Source organism: Tachypleus tridentatus, chromosome 1, assembly GCF_004210375.1.
Source record: "Tachypleus tridentatus isolate NWPU-2018 chromosome 1, ASM421037v1, whole genome shotgun sequence".
Taxonomy (NCBI): Eukaryota; Metazoa; Arthropoda; class Merostomata; order Xiphosura; family Limulidae; genus Tachypleus; species Tachypleus tridentatus.
Window position 1 is genome coordinate 64,363,616 of NC_134825.1, and position 22,082 is coordinate 64,385,697.

Sequence of the window (22,082 nt, forward strand, 5' to 3'; positions counted from 1 at the left end):
TGACGTGGACCATTTGGTTAAGTAAATTGGCGGCCAAAAATTTTGATCAGAAAATATATGCATGGAGAAGCTAATAAAACCATGCAAAGCCTTACACTCAAACATGTTTCAGATTCAGAGCTGGCAACGTAAGGGACATAAATATAATCAAAGAAAATGAAATTATATTTACGTTTAGTCTACCTAACTGGTATCTTTCACTAAAAATAACGTAAACAACAACTTGATAAACTCAGGATTTATGATAAGCGTAAAATATTTAAAGTGTTAGTAATCTCGGACGTCACTGCTACATAATGATAAAAACAACAGGCTAATTTTACAGTCTCAAAAAGCAATCATAAAAGCTGGATATGAGTTGTCAACTAAGCAGAAATTTCAAGGAAGTAATCAGTCAAAAATATAAAAAATTATTAAACGCTGTAAATGATAAATAGCATAAAAATAATCCATTAAGCACATAACAATTATTTGCACATTTGTTATTTAGATATTTTTCTACACACTGTTTAAACTGCATTAGCTAACAAATCAAGAAACCAATTTCGGCGAAACTCATATAATTGCATTTCTCGAAATTAGGATAATTATTTCATTGGTTTATAGTAAGCTCGGGTTTCGATACTTGCAATGAGTACAGCACACGTAATCTATTGTATATTTCTGAGCTTAACAACAAACAAATAGATCACTATTTTATATCTTCGTTAATATCGTATATTTAGAGAGCTATGGAATTAAAACCGTCATAATTTTAGGTATGTCTTCCAAACAATCATTATGCCTTAGCTATAATTATTAGGCCCAGCATGGCTAGGTGGTTAAAGCACTCGACTCGTAATGCGAGAATCGCGGGTTCGAATCCCCGTTACAGTAAACATGCTCGCTTTTTCAGCCGTGGGGGTGTTATAATGTGACCGTCAATCGCGCGATTCGTTGGTAAAAAAGCAGCCCAAGAGTTGGCGGTGGGTGGAGATGAGTAGCTGCCTTCCCTCTAGTCCTACACTGCTAAATTAGGAACGACTAGCGCAGATAGCCCTCGTGTAGCTTTGCGCGAAATTTAAAAACGAATAATATAATTATTTATTTAATATAACTTTATGAACTGTATGCTTTGGTGGGTATAAATCGTAATACACCTTCCCGCCATGGCCAGGGGATTAAGGCACTCGACTCCTAGTCTGAGGGTCGCAGGTTCGAATCCCCGGCACACCGAAGATGCTCGCTCTTTCAGTCATGAGGGCGTTATAGGGTGACGGTCAATCCCACTCTTCGTTGGTAAAATAGTAGCCCAAGAGTTGGCGGTGGGTGGTGATGAGTAGCTGCCTTCCTTCTAGTCCTACACTGTTGAGTTAGAGATGGCTAGCGCATAGTTATTAATAAATTAGAAGAACTTCATCAAAAATGATTATAAAATTACTATTAATATTACTGATTTTTTATATATTATCTAGAATATTCTAACAATAAATACATTATTAGCTAACAATTAAAATAATTAAACAAAACATTTTTTTATTTTATAAATAAACTTTATTTTTGAATCATTTAAAGTATTTAATTACACCAACGGGGGAAAAATTTTGGAATCATTGAAAGTTTATATATATATTATGTTTTTGTTTAATGTTAAGGACAAAGCTATACAATGTGCTATCTGTGCTCCGCTAATGTTGACTATCGAAGGCCGATTTTTAACATTATGAGCTCTCAGATTTACCGCTGAGCCACCGAAGTGAATTTATTATATATATATATACAGTACAAATTGCAATTTAATGAAATATGTAATTAAAATTCCATTTTAGACTGATGGTATTATTCGATCGTAAGAAGTCGACCTTACATTATCTTCGTGGTGAATGTTTGAAAGATTATATGTTCATTAAATGTATCAACCGCGAGAAAAAAAACAGTTTCGTAAAATCTTTTTTGCTTAATTGATTTTGTTCTTTTAAGTTAAAAAGCTTTTTTAATATTTTGGTTTAGATTAAATACGTATTATTAATAACTTCCATGCAGTTAATCAATTTTTATTTCATTTCAAACCACACAATAAATTATCTCAAATGACAAAAATATCAGGTACATTTCCATGCATTAATTAACTACTTGTTCAGCTTAATTCATTTATATGAATTGTCGCTATTTAATTAATTATACTTCCGTGTTGGTTGAGACTTTCTTTGTACTTTATTTCCATGTATCCAAAGCAGCTTATCGGTAAGTTTGAAGGTTTATATTTAAAGGTCAAACTTGGAGGAGTGTTACTTGCGGTAGGCAGAGCGTATATTAGCCCTTTGTGCAATGGTTAGCATGCGCATAATGTAGGTCTGAAGATTCGTGACTGAGTCTTTTTGCCAATCAAATTGCACTCTAAAGTTTGAGACATGTTTGTGTTATCAGAGTTACAATGAAATGCCGCTAGTCGGTGATAAAATTTGCTCAAGGGTTGACGATGGGAGCTGTTAAGTACCAGTCTTCTTTTTCGTTCTTTAAATCAATATTATGAATGGCTGTGCGCAGATAGCCCTTGTGTAATTTTGTGCGAAAATTCTGAAGCAAATATTTTAACGTACACAGAAATAATTAGTGGTCGGAAACTTTAAATATAAAAAAAAATCCCATGTTTTGTGCAATAAAGAAATCTAGAAATATTATGGTGTGTACGTCTTTTACAAGCCGGCGAAGAATGATTACAATTATATTTGTCATAAGACAAATGAGGCTTATTGCATTTTTAAATAGTACATTTACGTATTGTTAAGAACTAAAAGAGTGTGCAATAACACTAGTCCAACATTAGTAAATTTTGTCATATGCATTGCACACGACATGCTTCATTTAATTCAGAACTGCTTGGTTTGTTTTATCTTGTCAGCTCGAAGAACGCTGGACTGAAAAGAAAAAAGCTCAGTGGATGTGGACAAATACAGTATAATTAAAGTATCATCTTTATATACTCTTCCAATTCTTCAAAATACCTAAGGAACTAAATTATGAATATAGTGTTTTAAGAGTGTAATAGGATTAATAGTAATGTATTATGACAAATATAATTGAAATCTAAAAATGTCCTAACATTGCATGCCAATGTACATAAAGTTGTCTCCACGTAATGATATATCAAAAAATTATTAGTGTTTCAAAACAAATGATATAATTAATTTCATATAGTAAAATAAATTAATTTACGAAGCTTTAATATGGCACCTAAGTAGCTATCATAGAAAAAAAAATTCAAGTTGTTGTCATGTAAAGTTGAAATTGATGTAATTTATATTAAAGGCACAACATAACATTAACTTATAAAATGATTTGATTTAAGCTATGTTGAGCTTAATGTTCGTAAAGCAATTCTATTTGCATACAAACGTCACACAAATGGAATAAGCACTTTAAAAGTCAAATTCCAATGTTTAAACGAAAGAGATATTACTTTGTAAGTTTTATTTAATTGTACATTGTTTACCGTAGACACTTCAGACTGTACAAAGATTTGTGTCTTAAACATATGATACATTACGCAGAAGGACCTTATCCAATCTGATGAAATGAAATATGTAATATTTATGTCATATAGAACTTTGTTGTGAGCTTAGTGGCTTCAGTCATTGCTTTAGTATACCTGATATTAATGTTCAATCTGGGAATAAATGTACTTCAGGTCTGCGAAAGAATAACGTTTAGAAAGATATTCCGAAGCATCAGGAGATACAAATTACGTAAAACATTGTTGTTAGCTATTTAAAGGATTTGAACATTTTAATACTTTAGAATTGTGTTCAATCCCAGGTAAAACACAGTGTTCTTTGTATCATTGACGATAGTATATAAAACTTAAACATTTCACGTTATTAGTTTCTTTTAACGTCTACATATAAGCAGTGAAACTTTTTATTACATTTTATTAAATCTTAGGTGAATATTAAAAGTTTGTAGCAGCCAGACATGGTCTAATCTTGAATTGAAAGAACTTCGGAGTGGAAGATCCGAGGTTCGAGCTTGCGATATGCCACCAAATATGCTCTATACTTCCAACTGTGTGTGAGTTATAATTCTATTATTCGTTTGAGAGCAACTACATAAACGAAGGGTGTTGCTGATTGTCTGCCTTCCTTGTAATAAGCAATTCCCAACTGTGGATGCCTCAACTGGAACCCTAAGGACCTCTAACCTGATCATTAGCTAATGTGCTGTGTAAGATCGGGTTCAAGTTGAGAGCCATAAATTAAGAACTGAAGACGTTATATGATTTTCTCTTCAGTTCGTTGTTTTTAATTAATATTTACTTATTTGCTTATACGTGAAATTTCTGTAAAATTAATCACAAAATCAAAGTTTATCTTATAGAAACAAATTGTAAAAACTGTCGTAAATATATTTTCTTTTACATGAATTTAATAATGTTCACAGACACATAGTAATGAGCTAATAAGACGTGATAAAGATATTTGGGAATCTACTACATACAATTTATGCTTGATATACCTGTGTGTGTATTAAGAAGGAGAAAGTATTTTTAACATTTAAGCCTATAAGAAATATAACAAAATAAAGATGCACGTGCTCAAGATTAAATTTTTAGTTAAATTATAATTAGAATAGCTTAAGCAATTTAAAACATTTCTTCAGCCAGCAACGGTAGTTGTATCGAAAACAAAGTATAGAACTAGAAACAAAAAGATCGCTGTTGCCCTGGAATGGCCAGGTGGTTAAGAATGCTCGATTCGCAGTATACGGGCCGCATGTTAGAATTCACGTTCCATCAAACATACTCCACTTTCAGCCGTGGGGGTGTTATAATGCCACTGTCAATTCCATTATTAGTTGGTAAAATAATAGCCCAAGAGTTGGCGGTGGGTGGTAATGACTAGTTGTTTCCATTTAGTTTTTCACTACTACATTATGGACGGCTTGAGCAGATAGCCCTTGTGTAGCTTTGCGTGAAATTCGTAGCAAACTAAACGCTGCTTTCGCTTTCTTATCGAAAATATGCGCAAAGGACTTCCTGCTCTTTGTCTATCGTGGGAACCAAAACCCCGTATTTTAGCGTTGTAACTTCTTAATCTCACTAGGTCACCGAAACAAATATATATTTCACAATTAAACATTAGTGGATATAAATAAATAAATATATTAAAACTGATAATACCTAATTAAACTTAATTTCTAAATTTCTTAATGATATAATATTAAACAATATCGTTCACAACTTAACTTTGTTTTCTCTTCAATTTCACTCCAAGAAGAGCAGTGCTAGTTTTCTAAGTCAAATATTTTTTTATGTATGTAAAGTTTTAAAGTTTATCATTATTATAAGTTTTTATTGATTACATAATTATAGCTTATCTTCATATACTGATGTCAAGCTATTTGAAAATAATCTATATGAAACATGTTTCATTTGACACCGCTTCTGTTTTCAATTGTTGTAAATACTAACTTTTCATTTCGTGCAGTTTTTTTTTATTATATATAAACAATATCGAAAATAATAATATAAACAGTCGCAAAAATTAATATAGAGTACAATATTATGGAATTATTATCCTACTGTTGTATGAAAATAGACTTCTCCAGAGTACTGACAAGTGTTGAAAGTGTAAATTGTGAATGGCTGTCATTCAGCCAATACGAAGTGCAACATGAACGTAATATCTGTAAAAGCATGGGAAACACTATTATCTTCAGTAGTAATGTAGCGCATACAGTCACAACTTCGTAGAAATCAAACTTCTGGCTTGGCACGGCTACTCCACGTGACAACAGCGAGGAAACATTTTGTTTCATTAGAAACTGTATGGAAGCTGGAGATACTAATAATTTTAACACCAAAAGTGCTCAATGCAGAAAGCACAAGCAGTTAATAAGCTACAAGCTGTAGTATCCATCCTTTGTTCGGGTTATGTACTTAAAATATTTTGGGGGTGGATACAAAGATAAATAACACAAAAGTCCTAACTTACATATAATTTATTTATAACATAACACGTTATTACAGTATTCATTATTACCTCACTAAACATTTTGTATAAGGTGTCAGGATTTAATATTTATATACTTAAAACACGGTACACAGTCATATACTGATGTGTTTTGGTAGTATGTAGACATGATGTATTTTAAAACAAATAATAACACTCTTGTATTGTACAATATACGTCTAGCACAGTGCGAAATTCAACAAACAGATAAAACAATGTTTTTATTATGGATCTACAGATATGAAAGAAGTCTTTGTATATATATATATATATATATGTTTGTGTGTGTGTGTATTAACGGAATCTTTTGATTTTAGGTATATGCATCGTTCTCTTTAGGTGAGAGCTTATAAATGTACATGTGTGCTTTCGATTTATATTAGTATTTATATTGAGATAACCTTTAGCTTTATTCTTGCTCTCATATTTATATAAATGTTTAATATAATGAGGACATTCGAGAGAAATACAAAAATAAAGCAAATACGCTTGAAAGCTGCAGAACTGTTTCAATGATATCAATTATGAAACTACAGATATTTTGAGAGTAATAAAGCAAGCTAGTTTCAAAACTATATACTTACGACGTTCTTCGATAACTGGCAACAGCAATCCGTTATTCAGAGGCTCTATGAGAAAAGAAATAGGATAAACCAGAAGGTATTTTTTGAAAAGATATACTGGTAGGTAACTAGAACTAATAATAAGAAAGCCATACATAGCTAGACTGATGATGAATCACATAAATATATAAACTGTAAATTGTTTTACCAATCTAATAAAGAGGTAGAAATAGAGATAAATGAAAAGGGCAACCAGATAACAAACATAGAATTGTACTGAGTAGTTTGTAAAACAAATTATTTTGTGAACTGTTATGTATTTATATACGTGTCATATTGTTAATTTACTTATATTTTGTATAAGTTTACTATTTATGTTTGATTTATTCCATGTTCTAAACAAGTTGTATAAGCCAAACACTATAAAAATAACAAGTCATGAATTTTTTCGCAAAAGCAAGTATAATATACTCTTCAAAAAAAGAAACGCCAAAGGGATATTTTTTTTATTTTAAAGAGAAATATATGTAATAACGTTACAAGCTCAGAGTGTGTGATGTTACACGTGTTAAGGCACTGATTGTCAGACCAAAATGACAATAAAAGTTGTGCACTTTGAAAACGGAGGAAGACATCGGATTTTTCGCCAAAACGCATTCGTGTCCAATAAATTTGTTTGAGAGATCTGCATGTTCTGCAAGTGCAACATGTGCAAAATCCCCTATAAAAGTGACGGGTTCTCGGTTTCCATAGCTCAGTGTTAAGCCATTGACACGCAATACAGTTACGCCAAACCTGACTGAAGCACAACGCAACAACGCCATTGGTCGCTTGGAAGCAGGCGAATCTCGATCAGATGTTGCCAGAGCTGTAAATGTCCACCCAAGTACCATCACAAGGCTATGGAACCGACGTCTGCGACGGCGACAACCTCAACCGCGGACTTTACCTCAGCTTGCAGCAGCTTTGCAGGCTGAGTGGAAAGTCATTCCACAGGATGTGATTCGTCATCTCATCGCTTCCATGAGCAGGAGATGCCAAGCAGTTATTGATGCTCACGGGGGGGCATACTCGTTATTGACGTTGAGTGACGTTAAACTTCAACTAGTGAGCGTGGACTTCGCCTTTGCAGACTTTGGATGTTCAGCAGTGAATGTGCAAAGTTTCACACATGTCATACAGAACTACCCGGAATAAACTTGTTAACAATTTGTCTCAAATTTTGCCTTTTGCGTTTCTTTTTTTGAAGAGTATTTATGGTGGTTGAGTTTATTTTCTTAGATATTAGAATTCACGCTCTCAGGTTGCTTATTTGCATTTTAGTTTATATTGGATCAAATACATTTTAGATGCGAAATATTATCTTAACTGTGAAGGAGAGCTAATAAAATCATTACGTTTTAGAAGTTAATTGAATTAAGATATTTATACGAACTATCAACATCAATGGCATGTAATTAAAAGATACACGAGGAATGTCTTGTAAGAAGGACTAAATGTACTTATTTTACTTTTACCAATAGCATGTTTTCACACAGATAATAATATAAAGGATTTTCTTTTTATTTTTATGATAAAAAGGTAAGCACATTAACGCTGCTACTCGAGCTATTATTCCTGGACAGTTAAAAAAGGCAAGAAATACAAATGTTAAAAGTTATATTACATTAAGGTTTTGAATTTAGGTTTAATATTTGAACACAGGGTGTGCTTGAGCATAAACTCAAAAAAATAAATGAAAATAATGAACTACTAATTTAAAAAATAACGTATAGATAAAAACAAACTATGACCAGATGAAGTAAGCTAACTTCAGAAATAAAAGGTCGAAATTTAACAAAGAGGTCAAGAAGTAGCAATAAAGGTAAAATATAAGTTTATTTCAGTCATTAATTAATTAATTCCTGTTCCTATTTGATTGTTTCATATGTTTGTTTTACCTGTCGATGGAAGATTAAATCCTACGTTAAGGTTTTCTTCTTTAAATTCGAAAGCTGCTTTGAATCCCTGGCCAGCAAAGTGACTCTGGCTTTTGAATTCAATATACAAGTCAGGACCACTAGATAGAAATTCTACGAAATCATAGTAGTTACATAATTGTCCAATCAGAGGGCTCCGGGCATCCTTTCCGTCGTGCACTTTGATTTTATCTTCACTATAGAGACAGCTAAATAAGATGGTTTTTACATTAGTTTAATGTTGGTGTTTTCCTCTAACAAAAATTTAACAAGAAAAAAATTGACACGGATATGTTTAATCTAACTTCAATTCATTCTTACTTTCAACAGCTAACATCTACTAATAGCCTAGTTATGTGTGATAAATTCAGTGCTAGCGTGGATAAAACATAAAGATTAGTTTCATTATTTCAAATGATACTGATATCTCACACTGACTTCGTTCACATAGTGTGAGGCCTGGCATGGCCAAGTGGTTAAGGCACATTACTCGTAATCTGAGAATCGCGGGTGCGAATCCCTGTCCCACCAAATATGGTGGCTCTTTCAGCCTTGAGGACGTTATAATGTGACGATAAATCACACTATTCGTTGGCAAAAGCGCAGCCCAAGAGTTGGTAGCGGGTGATGATGAATAGCTGCCTTTCCTATAGATTTACACTGTAAAATTAGGGACGGCTAGTGCAGATAGCCCTCGTGTAGCTTTGCGCGAAATTCAAAAGAAACCAAACCACATAGTATGACGTCATATTAACTCCAACTTTACATTTCTTCATAGAATAACTTCGAAACAGAGATTCATTCATTTTAAAAATGAGAAAGAGCTCCACTATAAACAATTTTTGAAAATTACACAAATTTGCGGAGCAAGTAGTTTGTTTTATTTCAAGACATTTCATTAGTTAACCAAACACCATCAGATGACTTATAAGAAACACACTTAATCTTAAGAAAGAGAAAACGAGTACATAGAAAGTTATGTATCAATCAATTACAACAAGAAACGATATTTCAACAAATTTTAAAGTAATTTGAGTTAATATTAAATAGTGATATTCAATACTGACTTTAACGTCCAAGATGAATACTTAAACATATTTGTTTCAGTGTAATAGCCTACTTTAAGGTATTATGAATTTACGATAAGAATTTATATAACATGTAATCAAATTAAATTATGCATCACTTAACGATCAATTTACAGGTGAATCCAAATACGGAATTTCTTGTTTAGATAAACAGAAAAATATTAATCAAAACAAGATACAGCGGAACAGATTTACATTTTCTATTAAAAGCACTTTTATTATTTTACATCTGTTTATATTATTCTCTCTCTGTTTCCAAGTAATTACTGTGTTTAGACATTTAGACGTATCGATACACATGAAAAGAAATTTAAAACTTCTTCCAAACTTGTGAAGAACTGCTTGCTTGTTCCTCCAATATGTAAGCTTTTACAATCTGTAGGTTCAACTTCATATACCGTTTTTGATGTATCGTTGTCAGTATACATCCGAGAGAGTCTGACCCAGAAAGTAACAGAAACCGTCCCTCGTTCTTTATTATGAAGTTTTCGTTTAAGAAGTTTGAACTTAATTCACCGGAAAGAAACTTAATGGACGTCTACTTTTGCCAGATTACTTTTCTTCGAACTGGTATAAAAAATGTTTTGGTAGATTGTTATTTTAGTTGTAAAAGCAAATTAATCGGATAGATTTTGAGGCATGACCTTCAAGAGTCGATTTTAATTTTTCTCTCATGACTGATATTTTTACATGAAAGAAAGAGTCTTGAATTGAAGATCAAACCTCCTTACTTTATTTTCTTTACAATTATGAAACTATCTTTCATAAATGTTACTTGTCAAACTTTTCATCTGGCATTCCCTACATGTTTCTAAGGACTCGGCCAATAATGAGAAGTTTCAATATCTGTATTTTTATGAGTGTTAGCTCACCATTTTCATTAAAAATGTTTAAAAATACTCATCATCCGAAAGACGGAGATTAAAGTGTCCAGCACTTGGACAGCTACGAACCATGGCATTCAAAGGAATTTATAAATATAAATTAGTGATAATATTGCAGGGTAATAATAATGAAAACATCATACTTAACATGATTATGTCTTTAAAATTATGTTCTAATGGAGGTACATTTCACTAGAGGACAAAATTATCGAGAATCATAAATTACTTACAGGAAAACTTGGTGTGTCTCAAGATTGGTTTGATTTTCGCGCAAAGCTACTCAAGAGCTATCTGCACCAGCCATCTCTAATTTTCCAGTTTAAGACTAGAGTAAAGGCAGTTAGTCATCACTACCCACCGCCAACTCTTGGGCTACTCTTTTACCAACGAATAGTGGGATTGTCCGTTACATTATAACGCGTTCACAGCTGAAAGGGCAAGCATGTTCGGTGCAACGGGGATTTGAACCCGCGAACCTCAGATTACGAGTCGAACGCCTTAACCCACCTGGCCATGCCTGGCCTGTGTCTCAAGAACTATAACTGAATCTGCTGAATATGTTTTTTATCATTGCAAATAAACATATCTTGTCTACATTCTAATAAAAGCTGATACATCTGTTATATTGAAAGGGCTCATCCGTCCTGATAAAACCCTGAAATTAAACTGTATTTTATTCAGATGTCGTAGTTTTGGTTTTTCTAACCCCTATGCATCTAAAGTGTAAATGATATGTTAGAACCCTTGCGAAGAATGAGAACTTGTACCCGGATAACAGAAAGATGCCAACTGAAATGAGTTCTTAGAAGTACTACAATTACGCTAACAATATGAGTTACTTATATCCAATTAAACAAGTAAATAAGATAGTGCCTGAAATGCTTAGTAATCAATACTGATTTCCGAAAACAGTTACCAACCTGATGTCTCCTAGCTGTAGCCGGACCTTTTCAAAATTTATCGAAACTCTCTCATTGTACTTTCCCATAAAATGGTATGCACACTTAACGTTCCGAGGGTAGATACTGGGGTATAGAGGTGAAAAGAAATAGCCTTTACTCTGGGACTTATTACTTCTAAAAAACTGGTAGTCACACTTGGTGCCAAAAAGAGGCTCTCCATCATTCAAAAACAAACCTAATGTCAAAGAAAGTACATAGGTTTCATCACTGATCTAGGTTCCATTAGCTCATCGAAAAACAGGTTAGGAATATACATGGATTGATATATGGTGTGCACTTACTCTGATAATATACGGAGAAAGTAAAATGTCTATTTTCAAATTTAGATACACTGCTCATTGAGAAAAAAAACACATAAATTCGTGTACTATCGAGAATGACTGAAATGTAATAAGCACTCAAATAATGATAATTTATTGCCAGGATCATTAACTACTTGGCAATATTTTTTATTTCTTTGTAGCACTTTCTTAGATCAGCGGAGTAATGGGGAAGTATTATGGCACGTTAAAATATTTTTTTCAGTAAGTTTTTTTTTGTCAGTTAAAATGTTTAGAAATAAATCTTATCCTAAAATCATCAGTAGATTATGCAATATATGATTTAACGTATAAATGATACAGTTATTGTAGTTCGGAGGTGAAAACCAACATGTTTTGTTTAGCAAATTAAAGGTTCAAATCTTACTAATATTAAATTAATATTTATGGATTTTTTGATCGTGCACAAATTATTTATCATGTCAAATAAAATACTAACTTACCTGCTAAGAGCTGAGGATTTTACTATGTATGTTTAATGCTGAGAGTCTTGACTTTAGAGCCTGATTTTTCCACAAAACCATTATATAGAAGAAAACTGTTTTTGAATTCAGGGCATAAAAGTACACACTGATGAATATTACATTTTTTGTTATGACATTTACCGATGTGTCAGTAACATTTGTTTCGTGACAACGGAAAGACGTGTATTTTACGTTGTTAGCAATATTATTAGATATATCGCATTTGGTTAGAATACAAAAATAAAATTTCTTTAGTAATTTACACAAAGAACAGTAAGCTCAAAGCAACAGACATTATGTGTGTGTTTTTTGTTTTTTTTATAGCAAAGCGACATCGGGCTATCTTCTGAGCCCACCGAGGGAAACAAACATTATATATCTGTGTATTGTTATGAGGTTTATTTCTTAAAGACTTGTCTGAGGTATTTCTACGTGTATTAAATTTACTCGTGTTTACGTGAGTAAAGAGTAAAATAATAAAGCTGAGAAAATATTTTGACAAAAATGCATTAAATTAACATTGCAACGAGTTTTAATGTCTTAAAAGAATAGTTAACTGGGTCATATTAAGCACGTGATCCATACATTGTCAATATCGAATAAACCCTTTTGAAAGATAATTTGTCTCAACAGTACGTTTGAAATTTGTAAATCTAAACTGGAGGTTTTTAATCCTGTAGAGCACAGATAACTTATTTGTAATTTTGTGCTTGACAATAAACAAATACTGAAAGATAATTAGAATATTATAATAAAGGTGCTTTCACCAAGAGATTTGTCTTTTAAGAAGTTAGTGATATTTTCAATGAAGTCGACCAACAACCTCAGATAAATGTTTATTTGTTCTACCTGACGTTTCGTCTTATGCCTTTTGCAAGAGTATGAACATCACAGGTTACAAAACCGCTCTTTAATTACAATAACTGAGAATGTACAACTACAGCAATATATTTGAATGATGCATTTTGAAGGATGATAAACGTATTGTTGATCAAATTAGAGTTGCGTAATATGAATATTAAATATTAAAATAAATAAATAATAAAACAAATAAATAGAATGAAAACTTAAATAATAATAATAGTATTACAAGGGACAGGCATCTGGATTGAATCAAAAGAGATTTTTTTAAATTATCTGTGAATAAAGTTGTCATAAACTTTTGATTCAATAAGGTGTCTCGTTAATTATGACGTATAAGTTGAAGTAACGGTAAGCGGCTTCTTTGTCGTCAAAATCTGCAGTGGCACGAATATTTTATTTTTAATCGTCACGTATTGGACGACTTAGTTAACCTACATATGTGGCTTAACACTGTGTATACGTACATGTCATTTCATGGACAATGTTCTTAAATGTGTAATATTTCTCTCTGCCATTGGCTTTAGCAAAATAAATTTTGGATTTGCATAATTTGTCGTTATTTGAGGCTGAACAAGTAGGTATATCGTTCAGTTGTTACAAGGATTTTCTATTATTTGGATGTTCAAACCAGATATTCTAATACTTGAAAATATGATTAGTTAAATGGATAATATTCTAAGGGCATAATCCATGAGACAGTATTTTGATGTGATGTTTTCATTTTCTGCTGCCTCTTTTAAAAACTGTGGATTGTCTTAGTTATGTAACTATCCTGAGAGCCATTGGACAACATTAACTTTTGAAGTTTGATCCTGGCTTGTATCTTACAACGTATAATGTAGCAGCTTTTTTTTTCAGTTCTATTTAATTGACAGTAATGACACTAGACATTGGATGGTGTGAGCTATAGTGTAGAATAATGGGTTTAACCGAAGGTTTGGAATATACAGTAGTAATAAATTTGCTGTTTTCAATTGTAACCGTAACATCAAGAAAGGGTTTAGACTTCAGGACATTATCAGAATGGTTAAGTGTGAACTTTATGTCGGGGTGTTGATTATTAAAGAATTCAAAAAGTACCAAATTAGTAGAGAGTTGGTGATTTTATAAACCGAAAATATCAAGAATATATCTGTATCATTTTCCTGGTTCAACATTACTTTCAAAATTCAACTGAGTAAGAGATAATGGTTCAAAGAAAAGCATAATAATAGAAACCAAAATAACATCAATATTGTTATCCATAGAAACTGAATGTAAAGGTCAAAACTGAAGCTATATTGAATAAAAATAAATATAAAGGTAGAATAAGTACACATTTATGTGAAATTGTTTCCATTGTTTAATCAGCAATGAAAGCTTTTAAAAGTGATAACAAGATAGTGTTATTTTTTCGTTGGAATATCTTGTAGCTCTAATATCAGGAAATGCCTTCCTTAAGTCGATCAACAATGCATTTTTGTTCCGCTGTCGTTATTCTCCTAATTATATTATTACCTGAGTAACTTGGTGTAAGCTACATGTTAATGTTGTAATTTGTTCATTAGTTAGTGAGAGCTGCTAACTGTAATGATGTCTTTAAGACAGCAAAAGTTAGTAAAATATGCCGAGAAACTTCTAAACATTCTGATGTGAGACTTTCAAGTAAATTCGAGGATATATTATAAATAGAAGGTTCGGTGAAGCATCAAAAGAGATTATTATTTTTTCGATAGTTTTTCTAGTTGATAGAGGGAATCAGTTTTGTTTTTTTATTTTTTATATCTTCAGCATCGTAGTTATATAAATAAATTTAGTTGTTCAGGTTAGTGTATTGCAGTTATTGTAATTTTTAAACGTGGCTTACAAGTTACCAGTATTCAAACTTGTAAAAGTGTTAATAAATAAATAAATTAATAATTTATCAGGTACATGGACTAGCCATTGAATTATTTTCGCCAGGTAATTCAACAGAGAAACCACTAACGACAGGACAAAGTTACAAAAAATCTTAGTCACTAAATATGGTATGACACAATAATACGTTTCAATATAATACAAACCACTTATAACCTATATCTACTTACTTTTGTTGAGAAAACGGTAAGTTCCTCGAAATCCGGTGTTGTTGCCAATTTTCCAATCTGTGTGGAATTCGAATATAAGAGCAGAAGAAGAGGAGTAATGTGTCTGGATGATATCTGCCATCTTCCCACACAGTACGGAGTTTGCTTGTGTTTTCTGATCAACAGCTGATTCCTTTAAGTGAAGAAATAACCTCACGTAATCTCCTAGATGGCACCTGTGGTTCAAATTAAGCAGATTCATGTGTTTTTTTTTTCGAAATTGTGATTATTTAGAAAAAACATATCAGAAATATTATCGATTTCTTTTGGACTTTTGTGACTAAAAATAATATACTCAGAGTGAATCATTCGTCCATTTAAATTTAGAATGGTAGGTTTGCTATCTAAAATTCTATGTGTAAAGTTTATGGTTGACAAATGATGTTTCTAATATTTCAAAGTGCTGATGCAATAAGAAAACTTATATCAAATATAGTTACAATATAAAGAATTATACTTACCTCATAATCCTCAAGCTGAAGGTCGGGTGAAACTGAAAACGTATCGTATTGGTTGTTCTCTATAATAACACTATGTAACAAAATTTTTATTTTTTCTTGTTCATGAGCAGAAAGTGTTATTTCCCAATTGCTTATGCCTAATGTAAATGGGAATGACCTGTTTTTCTCTTCAAACTTTGCTTTTGTGATCTGGGTAATTTAATTTTCAAATTTATCCATTTTTCAGATCATTCCAGGTAAATTCAGAGCAGAGTAGCTAATAGAGAGTTTTCTAGAATGTTGTAGAACTTACGAGAATTTTCAAGTACCTTTTAGAATTGTCTGGAACTTTCAATAGTAATATATATACAGAGGTTCATCATTTCAGTTTAGTTTTAGCTGCCTGAGTGAACAGAGGAACCTATCTGATTTTATCAAAGATGGCATTAAGAAGCTGCAAGTATTATCCAGACCTATTCTGCTATGTATGTGGCCAGTTTATCAAGACAAGAGTGAAAAAGTACCCTGTGACGGCATCTCCTGAAATGTGTGAAGCCTACAAGGCATATTTCGGCATGCTTGTCAGGGATCAGGACAAACCCTGGGTACCTCATTTTACCTGTGAGCACTGCAAAAAAAAAAACCTCTAAAAGATAAGACAGACAATATTTGCTTGCTTGAGTAGTAAGATTTTATATTATATAAATTTTAGACCTTTTAAAATTTAAATATCTTTTAATTGTTTTACATTTCCAATGGTATAGAAAAAATATCACAAGAGTGCATCTGCTATCATGTATCCGTACCTTCCATCATCCATCACCATAGTACTACACTGCCCTGAGTTCCCTGTACCCAGTCCGCCAGAGAGAAAGCAGCCATTCTCAGAAGAGAGCAGCAAATCAGAAGAGGAGGTAGATGTTGAAGGTTTAGATTACAATTTCAGAGGTGCAGCTGGTGAGAGAAACCCATACTACCCCAACCAATGAGACCTCAATGATTTGATCAGAGATCTTGGTCTAACAAACTCGACTGCCGAGCTTTTGACATCTAGGCTCAAGGAGTGGGATTTGATGGATGAAAGTGTGCCAGTCGCAAGTCAGGGGAAGCGTCACCGACATTTTTAAAGCTTTTTCACTCATATGTTGTTTTATTCAGACCTTATGTAAATGAAAATGTGCAAATTTGCCCATTTTTACATAGAAAATAGGTTAATTTCTAAATTTCATTATCCAGGTCACAAAAGCAAAGTTTGAAAGGAATAATGGCCATTTTCTGTACTTTTACAACATAAGCAAAGAAATAACACATACTATCCAGGAACAAAATTTTTGTTACATAGTGTTAATAGACATATATTTCAGTGATGCACTTTAACTTGAATTTGTATAGCTAAATATTATTTCAATTGGTTACAATGTTGATGAAACATTCATTTATTTTGCTTATGAAAGCTCTGGTAGTGGCCTGGCAGGGTATGCTGGTCACGACGCTGATTTGTCCAATCTACTAGGATAGGGATCGAATCCCTTTACCACACCTGCTCACCCTTTCAGCCAGGGGTACATTATAATGTGATTATCAATTACACTTTTTGTTGGTAAAGAGTAGCTCAGTAGATGGAGGCTGATGGTGTTGGTTAGCTGTCTTTTCACTGATTCATCATTTCTAAATTGGGAACGCTTAACGCAAACAGCTTTGTGCAATATTCAAAAAAGAAAATCTCTGTTGGTTTCTAAATAAGGGAGCCTTTAGATGGCATTGTTGAAAGCCTTAGAATCACATAAGTCTAATCCTTAATTAGCTACATTTTTTCTTACTTAGATACTAATCACCAATTATTCCAACATATATTTTACTTTTCGGTTGTTAACTTGCTGCTGTTGTAGTGGACGCTAGAATTCGATTCCTATTTTTTGAGGTGATTATCGTTTTATTTTGTTTCTGAAACTAACTTTTAATTACAAACCTGTTATTTATAAGTATATAGACTATCAGTTTATTTTGTTTCTCAATAATTTAAAGGGCTGGTGAATTCAGATCCCTATTATTTCTAGCTTAACCGTTTGTTCGTGACTCGCTGCTATATTATGTTTTGAGCTTAAGAAGAGTTCTGAGGCAATTACTTTTTCATATCTTCATCTGGTTGACAACTCACTATTACTGAAAATTTTAACAATACTTTTCTGGTATATTATAAGAACAAACGTTAATTTCGTTGTTTTGTAGAAAGCTGGGCTGCTGTCAAATTCATATGGTCTTTTAAAAAGTGAGCACGTTTGTTTTCTTAGGTAATTGCATTTATGTAAAAGTGTGTTCATACTGTCAGTAGAAAACCAAAAATATATTATTTCAAGTTTAATATCAAGATGCTTAAATGCCACCTGCTACATTATAAGTAAGTCAAGCTGGACTTGAAATAGTGTTTAGTTTGATTAAATTAAATAATAAAAAGTATTAAACAATTCCTCTAACTACGTTGAACAATCTTACATGTGCATTACACGTATGGACCAGTTTGTATCTTTGGACAAGTATATTTTCACGTCCATATGTTGTGAAGATTTGTAGGTTTCCAAAATAACAGATCTAAAGATTAATTTAATTATTTTAAGTTAAATTACAACTTCTATTACTAAAAAAATCGATAGCAAAGAAGAGAAGATTTAGTTACTCCTAGTCACTAATCTATACAGAATGTTCTCAAACTGGTGGTTATTAGATACATATTCACCAGAAAGTTGAGTACATTTATTCCATAAAAATATGTGTAGCTTTATAATTCCGAATACAATTAATAGATGAATCACACAAACAAAATATTTTTATCACTTTTACACATTCTGCTAAGAGTGCTAAAGTAATGTAAGTGATTTAACTTTGTCGTTTTGATATATGATTGTTAGTTGGTCCATGTAGTGTTACATTTTCTACTTGAATAGACCATGAATCGTTAATCATATTTTTATATAAGTTATTTTTTCACCACATGCATTTTACATCAGACTTAATTTATAATGTGAATTGCTTTTATATGATATTACGAGAATAAACCTCGTTATACCTTAAAATTCGTCTGTTCTAATTTAATACAATTTTGATATAAATATGTTTCGAATATAAAAGAAAATTACAGCTTATAAAGTATTTTCAAACAATTACAGACACAAAAAAAAATAACTAGTACATATAAACACTGAAGTCGAACTGTTTTTTAATACAATACACTCATATTCTATTGTTTTATAATATTAGCCTTAGAAAGACTCCTCTTTCGTGTACTCAGGCTTCTTCTGTGACATCTCTTGATGATACTTTAGAAGACAACTGCAACTATATTACAAATATTTTATACACATAATTCCGCTAATTTTATCTTTTGTAATTCATGTATACATATTTTTATAAGTCTAGCCCTATGAGAAAAACTTTATGATATTATTGTTTATGATATTAAAATGCGTTAGGCTAAGTTTATACATATATCTGGGGTACGTAGGAGTTGAAAGAAATTATAACCCACAGCCAATCAAAATTTAATTTAATATTTTTTATCTCTAATAAAAACTTAACAAAATTATTCAACATATCTGGACAAATATATTCAAAGATTGGTGGGTTTTTATAAGATATAAAAAAGATATATTTCGGAAAACAGTAAAACAGTCTTAAGAAGAAGGGTAAGTGAACAACAGAGTTCACTAATGTGATCCTTTTCCACAGGCAAGAAGAAATAATAAGTTGGTTAAAACAACTATTACTAGTCATCCCTCACTGAAAAATAGTTTTCTTGTAGGGTTTGTGAAGACACCTAATGTAGAATAAATGACTTCTGTCCCTGTCTGAAGAAATAATTTTTTTTCTGTTATTAGTGAGCACCGAATGTAGAAAACACCAACACTAGCCATTTTACATTTAGAAACAGCAAGTTTTGAGGTGTTTGTAAAAACCGTAACCTAAAATTCGATAGTATCTGGATGTCATCCACTTGTAAGAAAAGAGGTTCATTTTAAAAATAATAAATATCTTAAAATGTAGGATATTCTAGCCCTCGCATCTACAATCAGTAGGAGTAAATATCTACTAAGGTACGTGAAAATAAGTGAACTAATTTAACCCCTTTCCTCTATATATGGTAATTCAAATAATTAATATTTATAGATTTTTATATGTTCCTACGTAATATCATCGAAACAGAGCATTTTCTTGAAATCTGTTAAATTATTCAAGAATTAGGATCATAGATATACATTGACTTTTAAAATTACATTCACGAAATACGGTTTTCAATTTTGGATGTCAGTACTTACTCTGAATTTGACTTTTGAACGTCAAAATCGGTGAAATTGATCTTCACGATTTCGTCTTCGTGAGCTTGAAACGTGTATAACACACAGTCAATGTTATCTTCGTAGGGAACAGGCCAATTGGGTGAAGTAAACATTCCATAATCATTCCCAAATGTACTGTCATACACAATACAGTGACAGCCTGTAAAATCAATATAATGATTTAATATCGTGTAATCCTAAATAAAACTTTACTGATAGTTTTATTACAGTGCTTTAGTTTTGGTTGAATAAAATCAAGTAGTTTAAGCATTTGAAGTTTCATGAAGGTGCAGTCATTTTATTTGGGGAAATGGCATTTTGTACATTTTGTGGAAAAATTCGTTTAGGTTTTTAATTATTTATTTATTTTCACATTTTATGTCATGAATAAGTTCTTATACAATGTTTTTCATTGCGACAATGATCTAGAAAACTAGTATTAAAACTTAAATGATATTTTTTTATAGTTTAGGAAAAAACAGTGATGTGTGGCTATAAATTGTTAGCTTTAAAAAATATGATTGACTCGCTTATTTTTTTTACAAAAATCCTGAAATATCAAATAGAAATATTCCAAAAGTTTCACAAGCGTGTGTCTCAATCTTCAGTTCTGTCTTCCAAAACTTAGCACATTTAGATATGCGTCTCATAAAATCCTAACAGAAACCTAGACCAATAACAGTTAATTTAGCGAGTAAGTTACTAAACATTTTGGGCTAGTAAGTTGTGAATATTCAGGAGATAGATCTTTGACTTCAGTGCAACTTTCTAAAGGATCCTGAATATTGGCTATCATCATTGCGAGTGTTTGATATATGTGTGTGTATATACATATATTGATACGTTTAAACGTCTGTAGACAATATATGTGTACACGAGCTCCATGGAAACATAAAAGTATTGCACAGTGCAAACAACGATGTTTCAACTTAATTTTTTTTATGGGTCACCCAATACATTTTACGTGTCACACAAATTCAACATCTAATTTGTGATATAATTTTCAACATATAGTAGCACTGTCTGTCCATGTAACCCCTTCAAAGGGTGTGAATGGATCTTCACTAAAATTGGCATGGAGGTTTATGAGATCCATGTAAAGGTTCATACAAATTTTAAGTTTTGCATTTTGCGTTTTTTTACCAGTATTTCCCTTCAAATTGATGGATCTTCAACAAATTTGTCAGGAAGTGTGTGTTATTTTTTTTGGTGGGGTATTCCAGCTAGTTATAAACATGACAAACATAGTTCGTAATTGTATGTGAGAAACACGTAGAGATCACCGTAAGAAACTAAAAGCAAAATTTTGACATTAAAGCTGTGGTGGTCACCTCAAGTGTGTGTATATATATATACACCTTACATCAAGAACAGCAAAACGAACGAATAAGAGAGACAAAAACAATCGACAGCACATAAATATTTTAGTTTAACCATCTCTTAAATGGGAAACCTAACGCGTCTTGATTGGAGAATTCTAAAGACTGAATATTCTGTGTGGAAGCGTTTCGACAAGTTTCGAGCTGCAAGGACGGTCTCTAATCGGTAAAATTAATCATGATGTGTACGCGAAATACTTCTGAAACACGATCGTAATTGAGAACTTGGTGATTAAATCCTAAAACATGTAAAACAAAAATTACAATGTGACTTTCTGAAAATATACACTATCACATGTTTGTATACCAGGAAACGAAGCATAAAGTTCTAAGCTTCACCACCAGAAGCTTAGTTAATGTGATGTTATGAGAAAGTAATCTATGGCTTTTATAAACTGAATTATGTGAATAGTTTTTGTTTGTTTGTTTGTTTTGAATTTTGAATGCTATAGTTGTAGCTACCAGTTTGGTCACCAATTTTGATTTTATTGTTTTAAGTTTCATTTTGAATCAGCCCGACATGGCCTGGCGGTTAAGACACTCGACTCGTAATCGAGGGTTCGAATTCCTGTCAAACCAAACATGCTCGCCCTTTCAGCCGTGGGGGTATTATAATGTGACTGTCAATCCTACTATTCGTTGGTAAAAGAGTAGCCCGAGAGTTGACAGTAAATGGTGATGACTACTTGTCTACCTTCTAGTCTTATACTGCTAAATTAGGAACGGCTAGCGCAGAT

At 32.1% G+C, this 22,082-nt stretch overlaps 1 protein-coding gene across 1 annotated transcript in view; it reads right to left on the reverse strand.

Moving 5' to 3' along the window:
* Positions 1-22,082, reverse strand: part of LOC143250549 (suppressor of lurcher protein 1-like) — a 69,147-nt gene that overhangs the window by 42,305 nt on the left and 4,760 nt on the right. Inside the window, exons 2-6 of the mRNA XM_076501277.1 lie at positions 19,946-20,126; positions 15,157-15,371; positions 11,401-11,617; positions 8,491-8,717; positions 6,572-6,616 (exon numbers count right to left, since the gene is read on the reverse strand). Coding sequence (XP_076357392.1) covers positions 6,572-6,616; positions 8,491-8,717; positions 11,401-11,617; positions 15,157-15,371; positions 19,946-20,126 — 885 coding nt within the window. The remainder of the gene's footprint in view (positions 1-6,571; positions 6,617-8,490; positions 8,718-11,400; positions 11,618-15,156; positions 15,372-19,945; positions 20,127-22,082) is intronic.